At 38.5% G+C, this 20,238-nt stretch overlaps 1 protein-coding gene across 2 annotated transcripts in view; it reads left to right on the top strand.

The window, feature by feature from the left end:
* Positions 1–20,238, top strand: part of cnksr2a (connector enhancer of kinase suppressor of Ras 2a) — a 69,027-nt gene that overhangs the window by 14,775 nt on the left and 34,014 nt on the right. For both annotated transcript variants that reach the window (XM_044035769.1, XM_044035761.1), the window contains exons 3-11: positions 979–1,181; positions 8,106–8,193; positions 10,141–10,182; positions 13,210–13,329; positions 14,392–14,451; positions 14,754–14,822; positions 15,925–16,071; positions 17,849–17,961; positions 18,113–18,267. In XM_044035769.1, coding sequence (XP_043891704.1) covers positions 979–1,181; positions 8,106–8,193; positions 10,141–10,182; positions 13,210–13,329; positions 14,392–14,451; positions 14,754–14,822; positions 15,925–16,071; positions 17,849–17,961; positions 18,113–18,267 — 997 coding nt within the window. The remainder of the gene's footprint in view (positions 1–978; positions 1,182–8,105; positions 8,194–10,140; positions 10,183–13,209; positions 13,330–14,391; positions 14,452–14,753; positions 14,823–15,924; positions 16,072–17,848; positions 17,962–18,112; positions 18,268–20,238) is intronic.

The raw sequence follows: 20,238 nt of genomic DNA, 5'->3' as shown, positions 1-20,238 counted from the left end.
TATGAAGCTCTACGAGTCCTCAAACTGCTCCTCTGGGGACAATGATGTTGATGTTTTGTCAAATTTAATTGAGTTGATTATTCATACTTTTCCATATGGTTAAAACATTCTGTGCTTGATAAGGAAATTACGAGCTTTATTGAACATTTTGATAAAGTAAATAATCTCACCCTGTACGCTAGTTGTTTTTTTTTTATAAAAATGCAAATTAGGCTAAATGAGGTCTTCATATACAAATACATATTTGATATTGAGCACAATGACAAAGTCATTTTAACAGTGTTATAGAAAGTAGGTTCATCATTTACAAAACTACCCTCCAGAGACACGAGATGATTTTTCCTTCCCCACAAAAAAGCACAATTAATTGGTTGAAAAATATCAGTTCGTTTATATCAGGCAAAAAGTAGTTTAAGGAGTCTCACTGTGAGACATTTATATACATTTATTTACAGTCAGAAAAGACGTTTAAAGTTGGGCTACAAATATGTTTTGTGGGCCAATTTAATATTTTCCGTGTGACAAATAAACAAATCTTGAATCTTAAAATTACTTGACTCAAATGATCATTTATTGAAATCCATTCTTAGAAGTGCACTTGAAGATTTTAAATAAAAATACTTCATGATCCAAATATCAAATACATGAAACAGGTCATCAAAAATATAAACTTTAACAGCTTTTGGATTGAACAATAATGCGAAAAAAAAGTATATAAATAAGTAATAATGGACCAAAGAAAATGGAATTAGACTTCAGGCAAAAGAACCAAAATCTGCCAAATGAATCCCAACCACAGCTTTCTCATGAATATCAGAGTGTAAAAGTTACAATATTTATTTTCCTGAAATGTCCTAAAGTACCTTCAGGATGTTGTGTCAGACTTTTTATTATAAAATATATAACATGCACCAGACGTCTTCAAAAAACCCTGAATAATAGTTTCTCATTTGTATCTGTTTCTTTGTGTGTGCTCAGAACTCGGGTCTGGAGACGGAGAGCGTCCGGACTCTGGCTCACAAACTCGGCGCCTCGGCCAAAAACCTGCAGAACTTCATTTCCGGCCGCCGCCGAAGCAGCCAATCAGAGAGCAGGTCCTCACGGCGGTTACCCAACGACCTGCTGACCTCTGTGGTCGACCTCATCACCGCGGCCAAGAGCCTGCTCGCCTGGCTGGACAGGTAATGTGTCCAAACTCTGTCAGATTTATATCCACGTAGAGATTAAACAAAACTACTGAAGGGCCACATGTAAATAATTTTTTTTTTATTTAATATCAGAATTATGATTTTTTTTCCCCCAGAATTCTGACTTTAATCTCAGAATTATGATTTTCTTTAATCTCAGTATTCTGACTTTAATATTAGAATTCTGACTTTGCTGGGGTTTTTTGTCAATGGAGTAAATGTGTTGCATCAGATTGTTGTCATTTAACGGTGAAAAACCCACAACACTTTCAACAGTAATACAGTCTGTACTGTAGGGTATAAACAAGCTCTTTGGTTGTTTACTGACACCAAACTGCCCTAAAGCACAAAAATTAAAAAGAAATTAAACCTGCAAAAAGATCCTGCGAGACTAAGAGTGAGACCGAGAAATGCACAAACAAGAAAACTTTGCAAATAAAAGAAAAAGGTTGATTGAATTTGTTGATTTGATAAAAGTAGTAAATAATAAGTTTTCATAACGCACGTTGTATATTTTGTGCCGGTTACCAAATAATCACAAGAAATAAACAAATTCAAATAACTGTAATTTGCTGTAATAATCTGGATTAAGTGGAGTCATAAATGTTCCCTGTGAAGATGGAGTCTTTGATCCAGCAGTTGTAAGACGTGAGCTACTCCACTCTGTTTCCCCAATGTTTACTATTGAAGCTGAAAGCTGCAGGACATAAACACTCCTGCGCTCCCCTGCAGACACTTGGTTGTTGACAATTTCAGAGAAATATGTTTGTTTGTTTTTTTTCAAAGGGGATAATGTCATGAGCTTTTTCACACCATGTTTCATTCCTGTCACTCTCTCTCTTTCTGTCTTTCTCTATGTCACTTCATTTATTCATGACTCGACACAATCTCCTGTTCTCGACGGGCGGATCAGATACAGAAACTAAAGGTCTCCGGCATCGGTTCGTCAAATGCCAGGCACCCACATCTGTCCTCGAGCCTTTTACACACACATGCTCACTTGCGCACGTTTAAGCGGATAGAGACATGTCAGCAACCTCAGAAAAACTCCCACGCACTTGCATCTACGCACACATTTATGCAAATGAACACGGTGATGCAACTGTAAATGGCAAAGCGACATTGAAGGAGGGAGAGACTGAACAGATCTGCCACTCCATGTTCTCTCTGCATTCTTGTTTTCCAGGTTTTCTGTTTTTTAAATCTTGAATGTCATGTACCTTAAAGCGCTGTACACACCACCACCACGATGGTTGTCTGACGGCCCAATTGCGACCCTGCCTCAGTCGCAGCAAACCACCAGGGAGATGTATCCCGGACTTTGAATGGGACTTGTGAACTCATGCTTACGCCAATCAAAGGCGACATAGACCGGAAGCTCCAATTAACGCTGTGTTTGTGTGTGTATCTGCGTCATTACCTCGTTTATGAAACCCTAAAGTTTCAGAACAAACAGTTCAGCCCCTGCTGAGAAAATAGTGTTGTATTGTTTTCCTGGGCTCTGCCAAGCGGATCAGTACTTCCGTAGGTTGATGTCGTCATCAGTATACCTCACCACTCCTCTCACCACCGTAGCGCCTCCTGGTGCGGGCACTAGTCCGGGCACATCCGGTTGTGTACATTCAACCGCAGAAGAAGAACTACTCTCGTTGTAGCTGCTGAGATGCAGAGCATCCACCGTGCCAGAGGGGGAGCTGCGTATCTGAGAGCTGGCCTACCAATTACGTCACTTCCAGGTACCTGGCCAATCACAGGACAGTGGGAAAGCTCTCGTTGGCTGGCCAATCACAACACAGTCCACGTTCTGGGGGTGTGGTTTTGGTCTGAAACAGCGCGGCTGACGAGAGTGTCAGTGAGGAGATATTTTGATCGGCTCGTTTGCAGCGACTAGGAGGTTTTTAATCATGAAAACAAGTTAATATATGTAAGTAGACCTCCATAACTAACATATATGTGTGATACAAGCATTCCATGTCACCTTTAAAATGTTTTGAACATCACACGCTTGGTGTTCGAACCCCTCCTTACCACTCAAAAGCACAGGTGTACCACGTGCCCTGGTATACTTACGTGCACAGCGCATGTGGACCCAACGTGCAATGCGTAGGCTGCGTGTGCTGCCCAGATTTTGGCGTTGGGTGCTTGTGGACAGTAAATGCACAAACTGAACTTCTGCCTCAGTATAAGCCTCGCTCACTAACCAGAATAACCATTTCGACAACAGAAGAAGTAGTTGCCAAGGATAGTCATCCAAGCCTCAACCTGGCGACCCACGAAGAGGCTGACACCCCGGACCCCCCTGCCCGGCGGGCCTTTGAGGCCTCCAAGGGAGCTGTAGCATCGTTCTCTCCTTCTTCTTCTTTGTTACCGCCACAGGAGACTAGTACTGCCACCCAATGGTGAAGTGGGATACTACAGGACCATGATGCAAGAGTATACCAGGGTCCGTAAAAGTATACCACAGGCTTAATAGTCAGTTAGCGTGTGGGTAACAGTAACATAATAGAAATATGAACTCCCATGGGCTTGTTTTTATAAATGCAAATAAGAACTTCACACTTTTAGAAACTTTACAAATACAATTAGTCTTCAAATGATTTCCGTTCATTAAAACGCTGTTGCTAGGGAAGATCTCTTTGAGGTCTCCTTGAGTAATAGAATCAACGGAAAGGTCGTTAATAATGGCAGAAGACAAACTGTCCATTGGGAGACTCTGTTCCTAATGCCCGTCTAGACTGCACACTAGAGGACAATTGGCCAGATTTCAGTCCTGATTTGGTCCCTCCGACAATCGTGGGTGTCTTCCGATTTGAGGCCAATGTGTTAGAATTGTTACTTGTAGAAGATGAGTAGATTCAGTCTTCTCAGCCATGACTTCATCCACAGTTTTTTTGAATGTTTCTCTACACAAAACATTGCACACACACAACAGCTGAATTAACTGTCACCTTAAATCACGCAAGTTTCTGTGAGATCCCAAATCCCTGGAGTCTCCTCCTTGAAATAGTTTGATTAAAAGTCTGTGTTCCTGGTCTGGTCTGGACTGGATCGTCTCATCTGTGCTTTCTCAGGATTAAAACACGTCTGTGGTCTCCCATGTTTTTAAAATCCTTGTGTGGAGCTGATTGTAAACGTTATCCCAGCATGGCTTTATTTCAAACAAGAAGGTCACCGAACAGTTGATTTAATCAGCTCGGTAATAACAAATGATTGAGTTAAATAAGCTGAACATGAATACGTCGAAATAAGAGCTGCACAGTGGGAGACGTGCTGATTCCATTATAGACTCTAACAATGGGGTGAAAAGGTCACACTTTCCATGCACGTCGGACCAGAATATGCATTGTATTGTACTGATAAATGAAAGATAATTCTCTCTTTAACAGATTTACAACAAAGGAAAATGAGCACAGAGCGTATTTAAACTTTCATCTCCTGCTCATACCACACTGATTCTGTTTCCCCCGTGAGAATATACTTTTCTCCTTTTCTCTGTGGTGGTGGTGGTGGTGATGATGAAAAGTCCAATTCATCTCACATTTGACAGCACCTGCCCATGAATTAATAGCATATGGTGGATATGATTACGTGGCATGTACTGAATTGATAGAACCCAGAGAGGAGTCACTCAAAACGTAAGTGGTGATATTTTGGTATGGAGGATTTAAAATTGTCAGTTGTGTGCGTCACTGCTCGTCAGGTCCTTCTTTTGTCTTGTTTAAGTCATGAACTCATTTTTTTGAAATTTTCTTTTTATATCGCATGATGTGGAGGAGTTGGACGGGTACATTCTAATCTCAGTCTACTTTTTACAGCAGGATTTTAGTCGGTAGAAAACTCAATTAAAAACATTCACATCCCACCCATCTCCTCTGTCTTCCGGCGTCCCCCAAGGCTCTGTTTGAGGACTTCCTCTCTTTATTATCTACCTCCTCCCTCTCGGCCAATATTTTCCCGTAAAATTCTATATACAGTTCCACTGCTACGTGGATGACACCCAGCTCTACCACCCACCCCCCTCTCTCCGACTGTCTGCAGGAAACCAGATACTGGTTCTCCATCAACTTCCTTAAACTTAACAGTGGTAAAATTGAACTTCTCCTTATTGGCACCACAAATTTCCACTTTCAAAAATCAGCTACTTCTCCATCCTCCGTTGACAAATCTTCGGTTTTCCCCTCCCCCCATTTCAGTCTGGGTGTTAGCACTCTATCAGACCTATTATTACTATTACTAGACCAGACTGTAGGCTACTGTACTAGATGACACTAAACTATGTTGTATTGTACTAGACCAAACCAATGTACGATAATTGACTGTACTGTGCTGTGCTTTACTATACTAAACCCAGGACAACATTATTAGAGAATTACAGAATCTTTTGCTCTATTGGAAACCAAACCTTCAGACTTGCGGAATAATTAAACGATTTGCGTGTGTGTATATATATATATATATATATATATATATATATATATTTATACATATACATATATATATATATATATATATATATATATATATATATATATATATACATATACATACATATATTTCAAAATAATTATCTTTTCTCTGTCAGACTTTGTGTTGCTTTCTGTGTTGTTAAAGTCACATCCCAGTCTTTGAGCTGGTTCTTCGTTCATAAGCGAAGTGTTTTTCTGAGCATTGTTTAAGGGTTTTGTGGCCAAATGGTGAGAAAACAGTCTGTGTCGCCTCAGGTCCTGCATATATATAGCACTCAGCCTCAATACTGATGACCCAAATCACACACACACACACACACACACAAATCACACACTGGAGGCTGTTGCCATATTCTAAACTGGATCTTCCCTGCACTGGAGCAGAGGAGTAATGGTGCATATGTGTATGTTTATGCATTGCTATTGTTTTTCTTACCCTAATGTACGTTAAGTCGTTAAGCTTGAAATTGTGCAGCAATAATGACTTTACTGCACGGATTTATCAGTACTGCTTTAATTTGCATTGCAAATGCAGCTTTGTGTGTATTTGTCCAGTCATTAGCGACATATTAGCTGCCGTGTATTCCTTATTGTGAACACGCTAGTTCACACCTGAAGAGTCTATTATGTTAGAATACGCCCAGGGTCCCATTTATACACATTATGATTTTCTCCTTAAGCAGGGAAACGGACACCACATCTGCAGTGGAAACTGTGCCTAGTAAATACAAAAAAGAAATGGTCCAATAAACCTCCTCGTGCAGTTTATTTTTGGTTTTAAAAAGAACATCCAGGTCTAAACTGGGTGTCGTTTGTTTATTTTGGTTCAGTAAAACCTGAATTTAGATGATAAGTTGTGAGTGCAAAGTGTATAAATTGGTGCAGTCACAACAAGGTGGCCTATTTACCTCTTCCACTAATGCGGCTTCATTCATCTGTCTGCTGGAGCTGTGTCCTCTCCTGTCCGTGAGTGTCCACTTAGATAAGGGACATAACGATGGTAGGGTTTTCTCCAGGGTCCCTGCTGAACATATCCTGCTAAGGTTTTTAGATTTTCACAGCAGTATTTTTATTTCTCTTATTTTGCAGCATTAATGTTCATTCTGGATATTTACAGTAGTGATTCCCAATCACTGGTTTGGGAATATTTAAATTTTTAGATAAGTTGTAATTCATTTACCAAACATCTCTTGTAAACTGATGCACACATTTGATTTATTTTATGATGTGGGTCACGATAGCTTGTACAGTATGTAGGGGTGGGTCAAAATTTGGTGATACACCGCCGTCCTTCCTTGAGTGATACGATAACCGACACAGAATTGCAAATTTTGAAAATTTACTTACTTACTAAAAAGTACACACAAGTCTTTATATTCTTGCTAACACCACAGCTCTGACCACTGATGATTAAACAACAGTTTTTTCCACATGATAGATCTGTGGTTTGACCACACTGTAAACAAAAACAACGTAAACCACGCTTGTTTCATTAATCACTTTGATTAATTACCGTAATTAATGAGGTTGAATGCACATTGAGGCTCATGTGCAGCAGGCCTTTCATTGTAGTTTCTAATTATAAATGAAACATGTATAGACCAGACAATTAATGGACCCAGGATCACAACTAATGGTAATTTTAATTATTCATAAATCTGCAGACGATTTTGTGATTAATTAGTTTATAACACGTTGGAGGGAAAAACGTGACTCTGTGTCCTCAAATTCAAGGCGACGCTTCAAATAACAAATATACTTGGTTTACAAAGTTTGAAAATTTGAAATGTTATGAACCACAAGCTTGTGAATTATCAGTCCTAATTATATTTCTGACAATTACCCCATTGATTAAGTAGCTAATCATGGCTGTTTTTACATTGATTTACTGACCATTATCACAATAAAAGTGATTAACAAGATACATTGTCAATATTTTAAATATTGTAGCGACAAAAAAGTTCATTAAAAGCTTATAAAGTAACGCTTAACATTTATTATTGTGAGGCAAATCAATGTTATACTTGAGAAAACGGCTAATATTTGGTTGAATTTAATAATTGATGAGCGGGTCAATTATACGCAGCGGTCTGATTTACCACACATGAACATTTGAAGTCAGAAGATATTTTGAGAACAAATTTCAGTTTAACAGAGGAAAACAAGACAAAATGTACAACTAACTCATTTTAAAAGCAGTGTCATACAATCACAGTGCGTGAATATTACATAATACTGTAAAACTGAGATTAAACGGGTTTGAATGGCATCCACTGCCAGAAAATGATTCACAAACATATTCACATAATGTCAGGTTGTGTGTCTGTTGTGCGTCTGCCTCTCTCCTCTCCTCTCTCTGTCTAACAATGCTCCTGTCCGTCTCCTCTGTGCTTATTATGTAATGCAGCAGAAAAACTGTGAGACTCACTGCTGTGTTATCTTCTCCTCCCAGGTCTCCGTTTGCTGCAGTGGCAGACTACTCCGTAACACGGAATAATGTCATTCAGCTCTGCCTGGAGCTCACCACCATTGTACAGCAGGTGTGTTTGTGTGTGTGTGTGTTCTGATGGTTGACGGCTCTTATTCTCCTCCAGTTCAAGTGGGAAGCAGTGCGTCGGTTTGTGTGTGTACCTGTATTTACGTCTTTGTGAGGACATTTTTTTAGCCTTTTTCAAGGTTAAGACCTGGTTTTAGCGCTAGGGTTGGAATTGGGTTTATGCTAGGGTTAAGATAAGGGTAAGGGTTAGGCACTTAGTTGTGATGGTTAAGGATAAGGTAAAGGGAATAGAGAATGCAATATTTCTACGTCAGGTCCTCACTAAGATATAAAAACATGTTTGTGTGTAGTGTGTAGTAGGGTTGTAAAATGCTAGGAATTTGGAAACTTTCCATGGGAATTTATGGAAAACTGGAAATTTTCAAATTTAAAGGTTGGGAATAAATATAGTTGGTTGTAAAAAAAAATATATATATATATATATATATATATATATATATATATATATATATATATATATATATATATATATATATATATACATATATATATTGTAGCATAATCTTTGGCTTAAAGATTTAGATTTGATGTAAATACAGTTATAGATATGATATACTCCTCCTCCATCACATGACATCACAGATGATTTATACTACTAAAGCTACTTTTCTGATCCCACAACTCAGGCACACAGATATATTTCCAAAACTAAAGTTTCCATGGAAAGTTTCTGGAAAATTACTGGAAATGTTCCCAGGGACCCTGTTTGCAACCCTATGTGTATGTGTTTGTGTGTGTGTTTATGGGTTTGTTAGCACTAGGGATAGATTTGGGATTTGGAATTGGGTTCAGGTTAAGGCCGTGGTTCTCAAACTGTGGTACACCAGCCTCTACTGGTGGTACTTGAATAAAAGTACACACAGATACTTCATGTTTTATCTTGGAGTACCTCAGTAAATGCAGTGTAAAAAAGTGCATGAGAGTCAAACTTCACCTCGATAAATGCACTTTTAAAGTTTTACAGTGAAACTGAGGAAACTACAATTTCATACAGCCGTGGTTCTCAAACTTTGGTACGCGAGCTTCCTCTGGTGGTACAGAGTGGAGCTGAGGAATTTTGACCTTTTTTAGTGTGTAGAAAATGAAACAAATGGCAAAATTGTAATAATAATTAGAGTCACCTTATCTCTCCCACCATCTTAATTTAATTTCACTACACCAGTGTGTGAAGTATATGTGAGGCAGAGGAGTATGATGAGAGAGAAAATTATCTTATTAGGAATAAATCTGCCTCTGCCTTTTCACACCACTGTATTTTAACGTTTTAATGATAAGGGTGTTACTTCAAGTGCGCAATATTCTCTCAGGTGGTACTTGATGTAAAAAGTTGGAGAGCCACTCAGATAAGGGTTAGGTAGGGCTGGCCGATATGGCCTTAACGTTAGGATTTAATCTATTTTTGAAAGTCAGGCAAACTTTTCAGCAAACTTCTCCTCTGCCTTCAAACATCGTCCCGTCTTCCAGGAGCCGAAGGGAAGCGACCGCAGAAGAATTTAAAGAGAAAAAACAATTTTCATTTAAAACGAATCCTCTACAGATGCGAATAAATCGATAAAATTGATTTATCGCCCCAGTCTTAGGGTTAGGTGTTTAGCTGTGATGGTTAAGGGACTTGGGAATACATTATGTCTCAGAGTGTTCTCACTTGCTTAGACTGCTGTACAAGAAGGTGTGAGAGTGTGTGGTGTGTGAGACATGAAGCAGCCTCAGACTCCTCGCTGCATCCTTGTATAAGATTTCGCTATTTACATCCTCTTGACAGGCTGATGTGAGTATAAATAAAAAGATAGAAAGTGTTTGTTTGAGTGGGTGTGTTCCTATCTGTGTGGAGTGTGAAGGTAGTGTGTGTGTGTGTGTGTGTGTGTGTGTGTGTGTGTGTGTGAGACAGGATGTTCTGCTCGCGCTACATTAAATTCTTCTCGTCCCTCAGGACTGTACGGTGTTTGAGACTGAGAACAAAATCCTTCATGTGGTGAGTCCTGCTTCCTCAACCAGATGTTGCTTATTTTTTGCTCTGTGTTGATGGGCATCATCCTTTCTTCCCAGATCTCACAGAAACACACAGAAACTCCAGCTCTGGCTGTTGCCTTTTTTTTTTTATAAATATCATTGGTGCTTGAAGTTGCATTTTAATAGGATCATTTATTGTCTACAGCCAGGAGGGCGATTAGCATAGCTTAGTATAAAGACTGGAAGCGGAAAAAAGGAAAATGAAGGGAAGAGAAGAGTTAATAATGCAACATTGCAGATGGTAACTGTCGTAAAACAATAACAGTGTTACAAACATTGGAAGTGCTAGATGGATGAGTAAATAATGTTGTGAAGTTACTGTGTACAAGCACACAACACGTGACCTTATAAGTATATGAATGAAAGTTGTCTGCTATTAGTCATCATGTAAAGTATTTCAAAAATAATGTGAATATAATTAGGTTTTTGGGTTATTTTACTAAAATAGTAAAAAATTTTGTCACAATCAAAATGGTGATATAACGAATATTAAGGCAGATTGAGTCAAAAAGAACAGTTACATTTCAAAATATATGTATAGAGTACATGCAGTCAATATGATTGTATATATACAAGTTACTTTGCCGATTCAAATCATCAATACAAAATGCACACACCTCTAAATGTAATTATGTCTAATATATAATGTCTAATGTATAATTTGTATGTGCACAGGAACATCTTTGTAGCATTAACCAGTGCCATGCTATGTTGCTGTACCTGTCCACTTATTAGCCTTTAAACTGCATTAATGCCTACAGTTCAACAATGAAATACAGCAAACTGTAAAAAAAACAAACAAACAATAAAATAAAACATTAGAAAAGGCAATTTACAATAAAAGTGCCATAAAACGACAAACACCACATCAATCACAACAAAGATTCGCCTTGTTCCTTTGTTGCAGTTTGAGTCTCAAATGAATCATTTTGAAAATGATTTAAATAGTTTATTAATTCAATCAGCTGCTAGGATCGGGAACATCAAGTATTTACAGTCTTTTTCCTCACAACTGGCTGCAAATATGGATAATTGAAAACTTATGAAGTGACATTTTTTGAATGCTGGACATTTAGCAGAGCACACTGTCAAGCTAGCTGTTCTCTTCGTCAAAGCTAAAGTTCAGTGACTCCACAACCGTAAATCCACAAGCTTTTGTGTTTGCATTTGCGATTGTTTATAGATTAAACCATTTTCATAACATTTATTACAGTTGCTGAGCATTTAGAGCTGTTTTTATGGACAGAGCAGTGCTAGTTGTTTCCTTCCATTTCCAGTTTTTATGCTAGCCTATGCTAACTTTCCAAGATGGCTTCCACTCAAGTCAATAGTAAAAACCCTCTTCTATTGTAATTAATTTACTGTAAATTGCACTTCTATCTTATTTGTCTCCCACTGAGTCAGTCCTACTGTTAGCCGCGGACATGTTGTTACGCTCTTTATCTTTACAAAATGCCGCATAGGATGTTGTGTTTGAGTCGTGTATAGCTAGCTTGAGATACGTAAATTGTGTCTCAACTGGAAAAACAATCAAATCAAAGGTGATGTCACTCATGGTTTTCTACTTCCCACTGGAATTAACCATAATATCCTAAATTGCCCAAACTAGCAATTTAGCCCCCGCTAAATTGATGTTATTAGCATTGATAGCCAGGTGTATTTACGTGTAACTAGAGAGGGATGTCTTGTTTTGTCCATAAACCCAAAAATAATTCAGTTTTAATTATTTATTTGTCCAATGGAGCAAAGAAACCAGGAAATATTTATATACAAGAAGCTGTATGTGAATACTGTATATACTTACATTTAAGAAGCTGAACGCCCCCTCCCCCACAAAACTCAAAAAGCTAATAATTGATGATTAATAAAGTTGATGATTAATTTGCCCTTCATTAAACTTCAGTTGACCAGGCTTTACAGTAATTACAGTTTAAATTATATCATACGGTTCTCAAACTGTGGTATGCGAGCTTCCAATAATACTGTTCTACTTTACGATAATGGTGTCATGTCGAGAGCTCAATATTTTCTCAGGTGGTAGTATGAAAAGATTGAGAACCACTTACATAAATGATTGATAGCAGTGCAAATAGTTTTGGTCTAATTTGTCCATTTTTTTTTTTTTTAATGTTCACCTCCTGAGATTTTAATTTCCATCCCAATGTCGTTAAAGTCGATGGAAATGAAATGACATTTTATCAGAGAAATAGCCCCGCGAGTGCCGACGCTTAATTGACCTTTTTCACAGCTACAGACATTTTTGGACTCGAGAAACACAGGTGTTGCTAATAACATCACTAATTACCGCAATGGCTGGCAGTAATTGCTGGAAGGGAGCCATCGAATCAGTTATTAGTTCCACCTGTGCCTCCACTGCAACGACAAGCGAACGTGTCAACGGTAAAATGACCTTTGAATCTGAGTGACAAAGCACGTTAATGAATATCACACTCCTGGATTCCCTGTCAAAATGAAAGTCCTGTTTGAATCTGTTTTTCTATAGTGCGTTAGTTGCGTCTATTACAGAATAATATAAATAAATAGGGCTGTCATCCCCTTTATTTTGACAAAGCTATATTAATTTAAGTTTTTTTACAGAACTTGAATTAGAGGCACAATCACTGATAACAGTCGCCTCATAATAAGTAAAATGATCTGCATGACGAGTTACAAGTACAGCGACGACCCTTGTTCTCGTTTGTTAATTTGAACGAACTGACCTTTTTAAAATGCTACAGTCGACAGCAGTAATGCACGGCAGCCATTTTGGTATGTTTCAGCAGGAAGAAAACAGGCTATTAATGTTGATATATTAATAGATATATATATAGTATATAAGTGGACCATAGCGGTCACTAATATGACTTTTTTACACCTGTGATTTTCCTGCTGACCTGTCAAAATGGCTGCTAACTTTGTTACCGTCTTTTTGTTACTGTTTTCATGGTTGTGTTTTAATAAAAGCATCTTTGTGTTGTCCTCTCTGCAGTGTAAGACTCTGTCGGAGGTGTGCGAGCACATTGTGTGCGTGTCGTCGGACCCACTGGTTTCCCAGTCGGCCCACCTCGAGTTGGTTCACCTCACCAACATCAAAACCTCTGAAGGCCTGGTAATGACTCTGTCTGCACTTTTTGCTATTGTGAATCATTTTTAATTAGAGTACCTGCTTAGCGACAAAAGTCACACAAAGCTGCGATAGAATTTCCACATACACACGAATGTGTAACGGTCAAAAAAAAAAGATCACAACCCAGCCCACTTTGGAGCTTCTCTAAACAAACCTTTCCTGCACACAATTTTCCAAACTACACATTTTATTTTTACATAAAAAACGTTGCTATGGTTGTTGTCTAACCCTGTGTGTTGTTTTCATTCTCATTACTTGCAGTTTTTCTTAAAATCTCCCAAAAGCACAGAGCGTTCTGGTCAAACCTCCCATTGATCCCATGTTAAAACTCAGCTCTGGAGTTTTTTATAAAAAAAAAAAAAATGAAGACGAGGATGATTTTAAAACTATCGTTTCTCGGTCAATTCACACCTGTCTTTCACAAATTTAAATGTGGGAGCTCCTGAAAGCCTCCTGACGCGCACGATCCAATTTTAATCTGTAGCTTCAACCGTTCTTGAAATACAACAACTTTAAAACAGGCTGCTTTCTCTGTTTTTCTCCTTTTTTTGACAGTTGGAAACAGATCAGGGTGGCAATTTATTCACAATCACAATATATGATTTTGTAAATACTCTATAGTGACTTAAATATCTTGATAATATCGTATCATATTGTGACTTAAATATCATGATAATATTGCATTGTGCTTACAATTTTAGTTTTCCAAAAATTCGGTTTCATATCATTTAAAATTCATTACTTTTGTGCTCTGGGACGCTGGACACGAGCCAAACACACACTCACCCTCACAAACATTTAAACCAGAGGCGTCATTTTCATCGTTTTTGGTGTCAGTTTAAGGACAAACTGTACACAAACGCAGAGCTCTGTCTCCCTCTTTCTCTACATTACATATTATATATATTACATATTTTTAGACACACCTTGAAAGTCTCAGTGGCTTGTTCTCAGACACTATTTTCGATAGTATTTATAATGTGTGAAGAGCAGAAACTCTTTAATTAATTGCTTTTACTCTGTTCTTTTCTTTCTGTCCGTCAGGGAATGTACATCAAGTCGACCTACGACGGCCTCCATGTGATTACAGGGACAACTGAAGGGGTGAGAGTCTCACTTTCTCATTTTTTTCATGCATTTACCTGCAAAATATACAGCCAAAGCACTTAGCTCTGCTGAGTGTGGGACATAAATAAACTGACCCGACAAAAAACGTCGCCCGAAATATCTGCAAAACTGACGTCTAGTAGATCCATAAGGGCATATCAGGTTCTGTAGAGAGGCGTTCCCTTTGTCATATTACAGCTTATTTGAGTACAGTTTGTTGTGAGACGTCTACACTCTTGTATGCAGGGATCAATAAGATCAGATCAATACACGGTTGACTTCTTTCTCTGTCTCTGTAGTCTCCAGCTGACCGATGTAAGAAAATCCATGCGGGAGATGAAGTCATTCAAGTCAATCATCAGACTGTGGTGAGTTTTTAGTGTAGTAGTATATATAGTATATAAGTATATTTTTACAAAATTTTTGTGATTTTTTTCACCTTTGTTTTTGTTCTAAATTTTATTTAGCAGTAATTTTTACGTGGTCAAAACAAATGTTTTTAACCACTATACAAGTGTTTATTCACAGACTTGGTGTTGTTTTTGTGTCGAAATAGGAAACAAGTTATATTAATAGGACATTAGAGAACCTTTGTATTTGTTTTTCTCAATACTTTTATCATAATAACTAAGTAAAAGTCATAAAAGCATCAGAATATTAGTGTTTTAAAGGCATTTTTGATTTAAATTTGAATGATTTAAATATGTTTTTTGTGTTTTTATACATATAAAGTAAGCCCTTGGTGTGAAATACAGCACTAGTTTTCCTTCAAATTTAAGGCTGCCATTGTCAAAATTAAGCATAGTTATAGTCATAAACACTACAAAATATTTGATTTATTGTTCTGCCTTTGCTTAAACTTGAATGTTTTTGGTTGTGGAGTTGGCCCTTGTGTGTTGAATCCTTGTTTAAACACAGTATGTCTTGCAGATTGTGTTTATTGCCCTGACTTTACGAGGTGAAAATGTTTTGCAGCTTGTGATTCAGTTTTCGTGTAATCAGATCCTCCCACTCTCTCTCTCCCTCCCTGCACCTCCTCTTGCATCGTGATCAGATCTCGGCTCAGTGGAGAGTTTCTCGCTCCTAATGAGGGGAAAAGTGATCTTCCCACGATGATGCAGAGAGAAAAACTCACAGGAGCTGTTTTTGTTCTTGTTTACAGTTTGTTTTTGCTCGCAAACCACCTACAAACACGGAGCGCTGGCACAGCACTGTGCAAATAGTGGCTAAAAATGAAGAGTATATGATAAGGAGCGTTTTGTTTTCCCAAAAAAAAACGAGGGGAGGTTACATCACATGAAAGCTCTATAGATAGACTTCACCACCTCCACACCCACTTGTTTCTTTTTTTTTTTGCACAGAAAGGCTCAACAAGCGAGATCCAATCACGATGTGGAGGAATTTCAACACTGATCTCCGTCGTTTTGTTGTCCATAATGCACACGATATTTGTCTCCTGCCGTCCTGCAGGTGGGCTGGCAGTTACGCAACCTGGTCGGCTCGCTGAGGGCCGATAAAGGCGTCGTGTCGCTGACCCTGAAGAAGCGTCCGCAGAGCACGCTCAGCTCCGCCCCGGCGCTGCTGAAGAACATGCGCTGGAAACCCCTGGCTCTGCAGGTGGGAAGCGACTCTCTTACCTTTTATAGACTTTATTAAAGCGCCACTCTGGCCCACATAAATCCCCCCGCGGCCGTCGCTTCTCTCTCTCTCTCCTCTTCTTCTTCCTTCCGCCGTCTCCACTGCAACCAAAGTGTGTAATTAGGTCAGGGAGCTGTGGCTCGGCGTGGTTTTGTTTGCCAGCTGAAACCCACTGAAATGAATGGGAGAGGGAACAGCGATGACAACCTCCTCCCACGTTTCCCCTCGTGCTCCTGCCGAATTATGAATTGTGCGTCCCTCATTAACACTGATCATCTACACAATCGGGGGCACACGCAGAAGAAAACAGTTTTTCGACACACACAAATCGCAGATTCATCAGCAGGACCGGGCTGTTGTGACGAGAGTAATCGATGTGATCTGCTGCTGCTGCTGCCGCCGCCACCACAAACACGAGCAGTCAGATGGTTCAGACAGCTTGTTAACTGTTAATCCTCCGATTATACAAACCCCTTAATTGTCAGTATTTCCAGGAATGAAAAGTGCTTGAAAAACCCTCCACACACAATTGGATTTATCAAAAATGTAAAAAGAAATCAGGATTATTTGGTTTAAATATACAAGTTAAGCTACTTTTACCCACTTTCAAGAGCAGAAACTAGTGATTGAGTTTATTTAACTTAACCGTCTCTTCTGAACCTAAATCCGACCAATGCCTGATAAAAAAAACATGCCTACGAACTGGGCTGAGAGCTGAGCGAGGGCTCAAGTGGTGGAGGAAGAAAGCGTTCAGTAGGTCGGGACTGAATGTTCACTTTTTGTACAATTTTGGCAATTTCGCACCAATGGGTTTTGAATGAACTTGTCCTAGAGCTTTAGTGCCACAACTGGATCTATCGGAAATGTAAATAGACATCTGGATGATGAACACATTTGGTTTAAATATATATAAGTTAAACTGCTTTTCCCCCACCTCCGAGAGCACGGAGACGGAAACTGCAGTATTTCCCTTGTGTTTCTTGTTTTGTGAAAGGCAAAAAATGCAACACTGTCTCTGTGAGTCGAGTCTAATGAGGCTAATAAAACTAATGAGGCTATTTCATAGGAAGCAAGGTCAAAAATGTCTCTGATAATTATGAAAATGGTTCCTGATTCATCATTTAGTCTTTTTTCATAGATAGAGTGTGTGTTTATATTTCTCAGTGTCGGTTGACGGGATTAGTTATGTATTAGGTTTGATAGTCTTACTTAATTATTTTTTTCTTTAAATTTTTATCTGGACCAAAACCCACTGATGTGCAGGAGCTTAGCATCGGAGGAAAACATGACTCAGACTGTTTGCCAAATTTGAAGCCTGTCAAGTGAACTGTTGGACAGTTGTACCATAAACAATCACACATTCTTTGCATTTACAGATCCATTTGTGGGTTTGTAAACTAATTTTAAACCTTGTTTTTGCTGCAAATGTTTTTTTACTTTGAAAATTGGCTAAATATCAATTTGTTTTTTTTTAGTATTTATTGAAAAACATTTTTACATTTTCACTTTTGTTTTCTTTGTAAAAGGCTACGAAAGCCAAATATCCATTTTAAAGTTATTATACACATATACAAAGACACTATTGGATAGTATATTGAATTTCTGCCAATAAACCCCCACTAAATATCACGCACTGGACCTTTAAATGTCAATACATTGGTAATAAATGCTAACCAGGGAAACTTGAATTGAAATTATGAGAAAGTTCAAATACTAGATATCAAGACAATATTTGACATCTCTTTGCTCTCTACAGCCGACCAGAAGTCCAAGCAGCAGTTCGGCAACACCCTCAGGCACACCCACCAAAAGCTCCGCCCTCCAGGACCTGTACATCCCCCCTCCTCCTGCCGAACCATACACCCCCAGGTACCGTATCTGTGCGTCAATGTAAAGAGAAACAGACAAACAAACAAGCAAACAAGCAGCAGGTGGAACAGGTGACAGCAGAGATAAGCTCTGACTTTCATGTAAATCTTGTTTTTTTTCCCTGGTAAATCCGCCTCTGCTGTTGCCATAGAGATGAGACGGGAGCCTTGTCTGTGAGCGAGGCACCTCGTAACCATGGCGGCGTCAGCCTCGCTAAGCGCTCTGAGTCACCAAACTCCTTCCTGGACCAGGAGTCTCGCCGGCGAGAGGAGGAGGAGCCTGTGTACTGCACCACGCCCACATATGGTACGTCCTGGTTCTGACTCGTTCTGCCGCAGTAAAGACGTGATGATGATGATGATGATGAGTGTGGGAATCAAAGTGTCAGCGCTGCCGGAAAGTGATGAAGGACTTTTACATCATAAATAAAAACTCAAGGACACCACCAAGGGTGACTGGACACTCCAACTTCACCTTGTACCGGGTAAATCGAAATAAATCAACAACCACGCTGGTAAATTATGTCCACTATGTTTCATAAACGAAACGTAAACTTCCTGATGAACCTTGAGGTTTGCATTTTTAACTGGTGCCAAGTTTTCCCTCAAGTCTCAAGTCGGACAACAGAAGCTGTCAATCACTCATGTAATGCTGTGTTTTATTGTCCTTCAAAAAGGAACAAGATTACACAAAACTGACATCACGTTCTATGGAAGAAGAGCTGAAACTAGTGATTGAGTACATTAAAGGGGACCTAAACTGTCTCTTCTGAACCTAAATCTGCCCAATGCCTGATAAAGAAAAATGCCAAGAAGTGGGCTGAGAGATGAGTGAGGCAGAGTGATGTGAGGGCAACAAGCGTATATAACCACCCGCAATCGTGCAGCAAACGCCAGGTAACAAGCGATTGTGTTGCAGTTTATTCTGTTGTGTTTGAGTTAATGTAGTTGTGTTTTTTTGGTTTTGGGGGTGTTTTTTTATGCTAATGCAGTTGTGTTTGAGTTACTGTAGTTATGTTATAGTTACTGTAGTTGTGTTTTAGTTAATGTAGTTATGTTATAGTTACTATAGTTGTGTTTGAGTTAATGTAGTTGTGTTTTAGTTAATGTTGATGTGCTTTAGTTAATGTAGTTGTGTTTTCTGCTTTTGGGGGTGTTTTTTATGCTAATGCAGTTGTGTTTGAGTTAATGTAGTTATGTTTTAGTTACTGTAGTTATGTTTTAGTTCATGTAGTTGTGTTTTCTGCTTTTGGGGTGTTTTTTATGCTAATGCTTATGTAGTTGTGTTTTAGTTTGTAGTTTTTTATGCTAATGCAGTTGTGTTTGAGTTAATGTAGTTATGTTTTAGTTACTGTAGTTATGTTTTAGTTCATGTAGTTGTGTTTTCTGCTTTTGGGGTGTTTTTTATGCTAATGCAGTTGTGTTTGAGTTAATGTAGTTATGTTATAGTTACTGTAGTTGTGTTTTAGTTCATGTAGTTATGTTATAGTTACTGTAGTTGTATTTGAGTTAATGTAGATGTGCTTTATTTAATGTAGTTGTGTTTTTTGGTTTTGAGGTTTTTTTTTTAATGCTAATACTGTTTTGTTTTAGTTAATGTTGTTGTTTCAATTAACGTAGTTGTTTTAGTTAAAGCTGGTGTGTTTTAGATAATGTTGTGTTTTCCTATTTGTGTTGGTGATTTGCACTTCAGGGCCACCATAGGAAATAGAAGATGCCCAGTGATTATTTTACGAGTGACTGCTCTGATCTTTGAAAACAGCAGGCAGTAAAAACACTACCCAAATCTGGATTATTGTACGAATCTACACCAAAGTTTACCCTTCTACTTAGATGATGGTTAGTTGTTTCTTTTAAAAGTTAGATGCTTTGCATTATGTCTTGAGAAATTCATGGGGAAAAAATCCTGTATCCTCTTTTATCTCTTAATTAGATCCACTTAAGCCCATAAACTCCACACTCCCACCAAGTGTTTTTGCATAATCCTGCAAATAAACAAACAGACAGACAACATAATCTCATTGGTGGAGTAAAAACTCCTAAATATCATACAAAATGAGACCTGTATCGTCCTGAAAATGAAAATACTTAAACAACAGAAAACAATAAGACAATGAAAACATTTAAAAACTCTGGCAGAAAACATGCAGGAATAAAAGCGACTCAGTCAAGCACATTAATCTGCCAAGGCCAAACAGTCTGAGACAGTTTTATTCTTATGAAAGTACACAGTCATGAATATCAGCTCACTTTAAAACCAAGAAGATTTGTGCTTCTT

Source organism: Solea senegalensis, linkage group LG1 (assembly GCF_019176455.1).
Source record: "Solea senegalensis isolate Sse05_10M linkage group LG1, IFAPA_SoseM_1, whole genome shotgun sequence".
Taxonomy (NCBI): domain Eukaryota; kingdom Metazoa; phylum Chordata; class Actinopteri; order Pleuronectiformes; family Soleidae; genus Solea; species Solea senegalensis.
The sequence above is the reverse complement of the archived record's forward strand: the minus strand, read 5'-3'. Positions and strand labels throughout refer to the sequence as shown.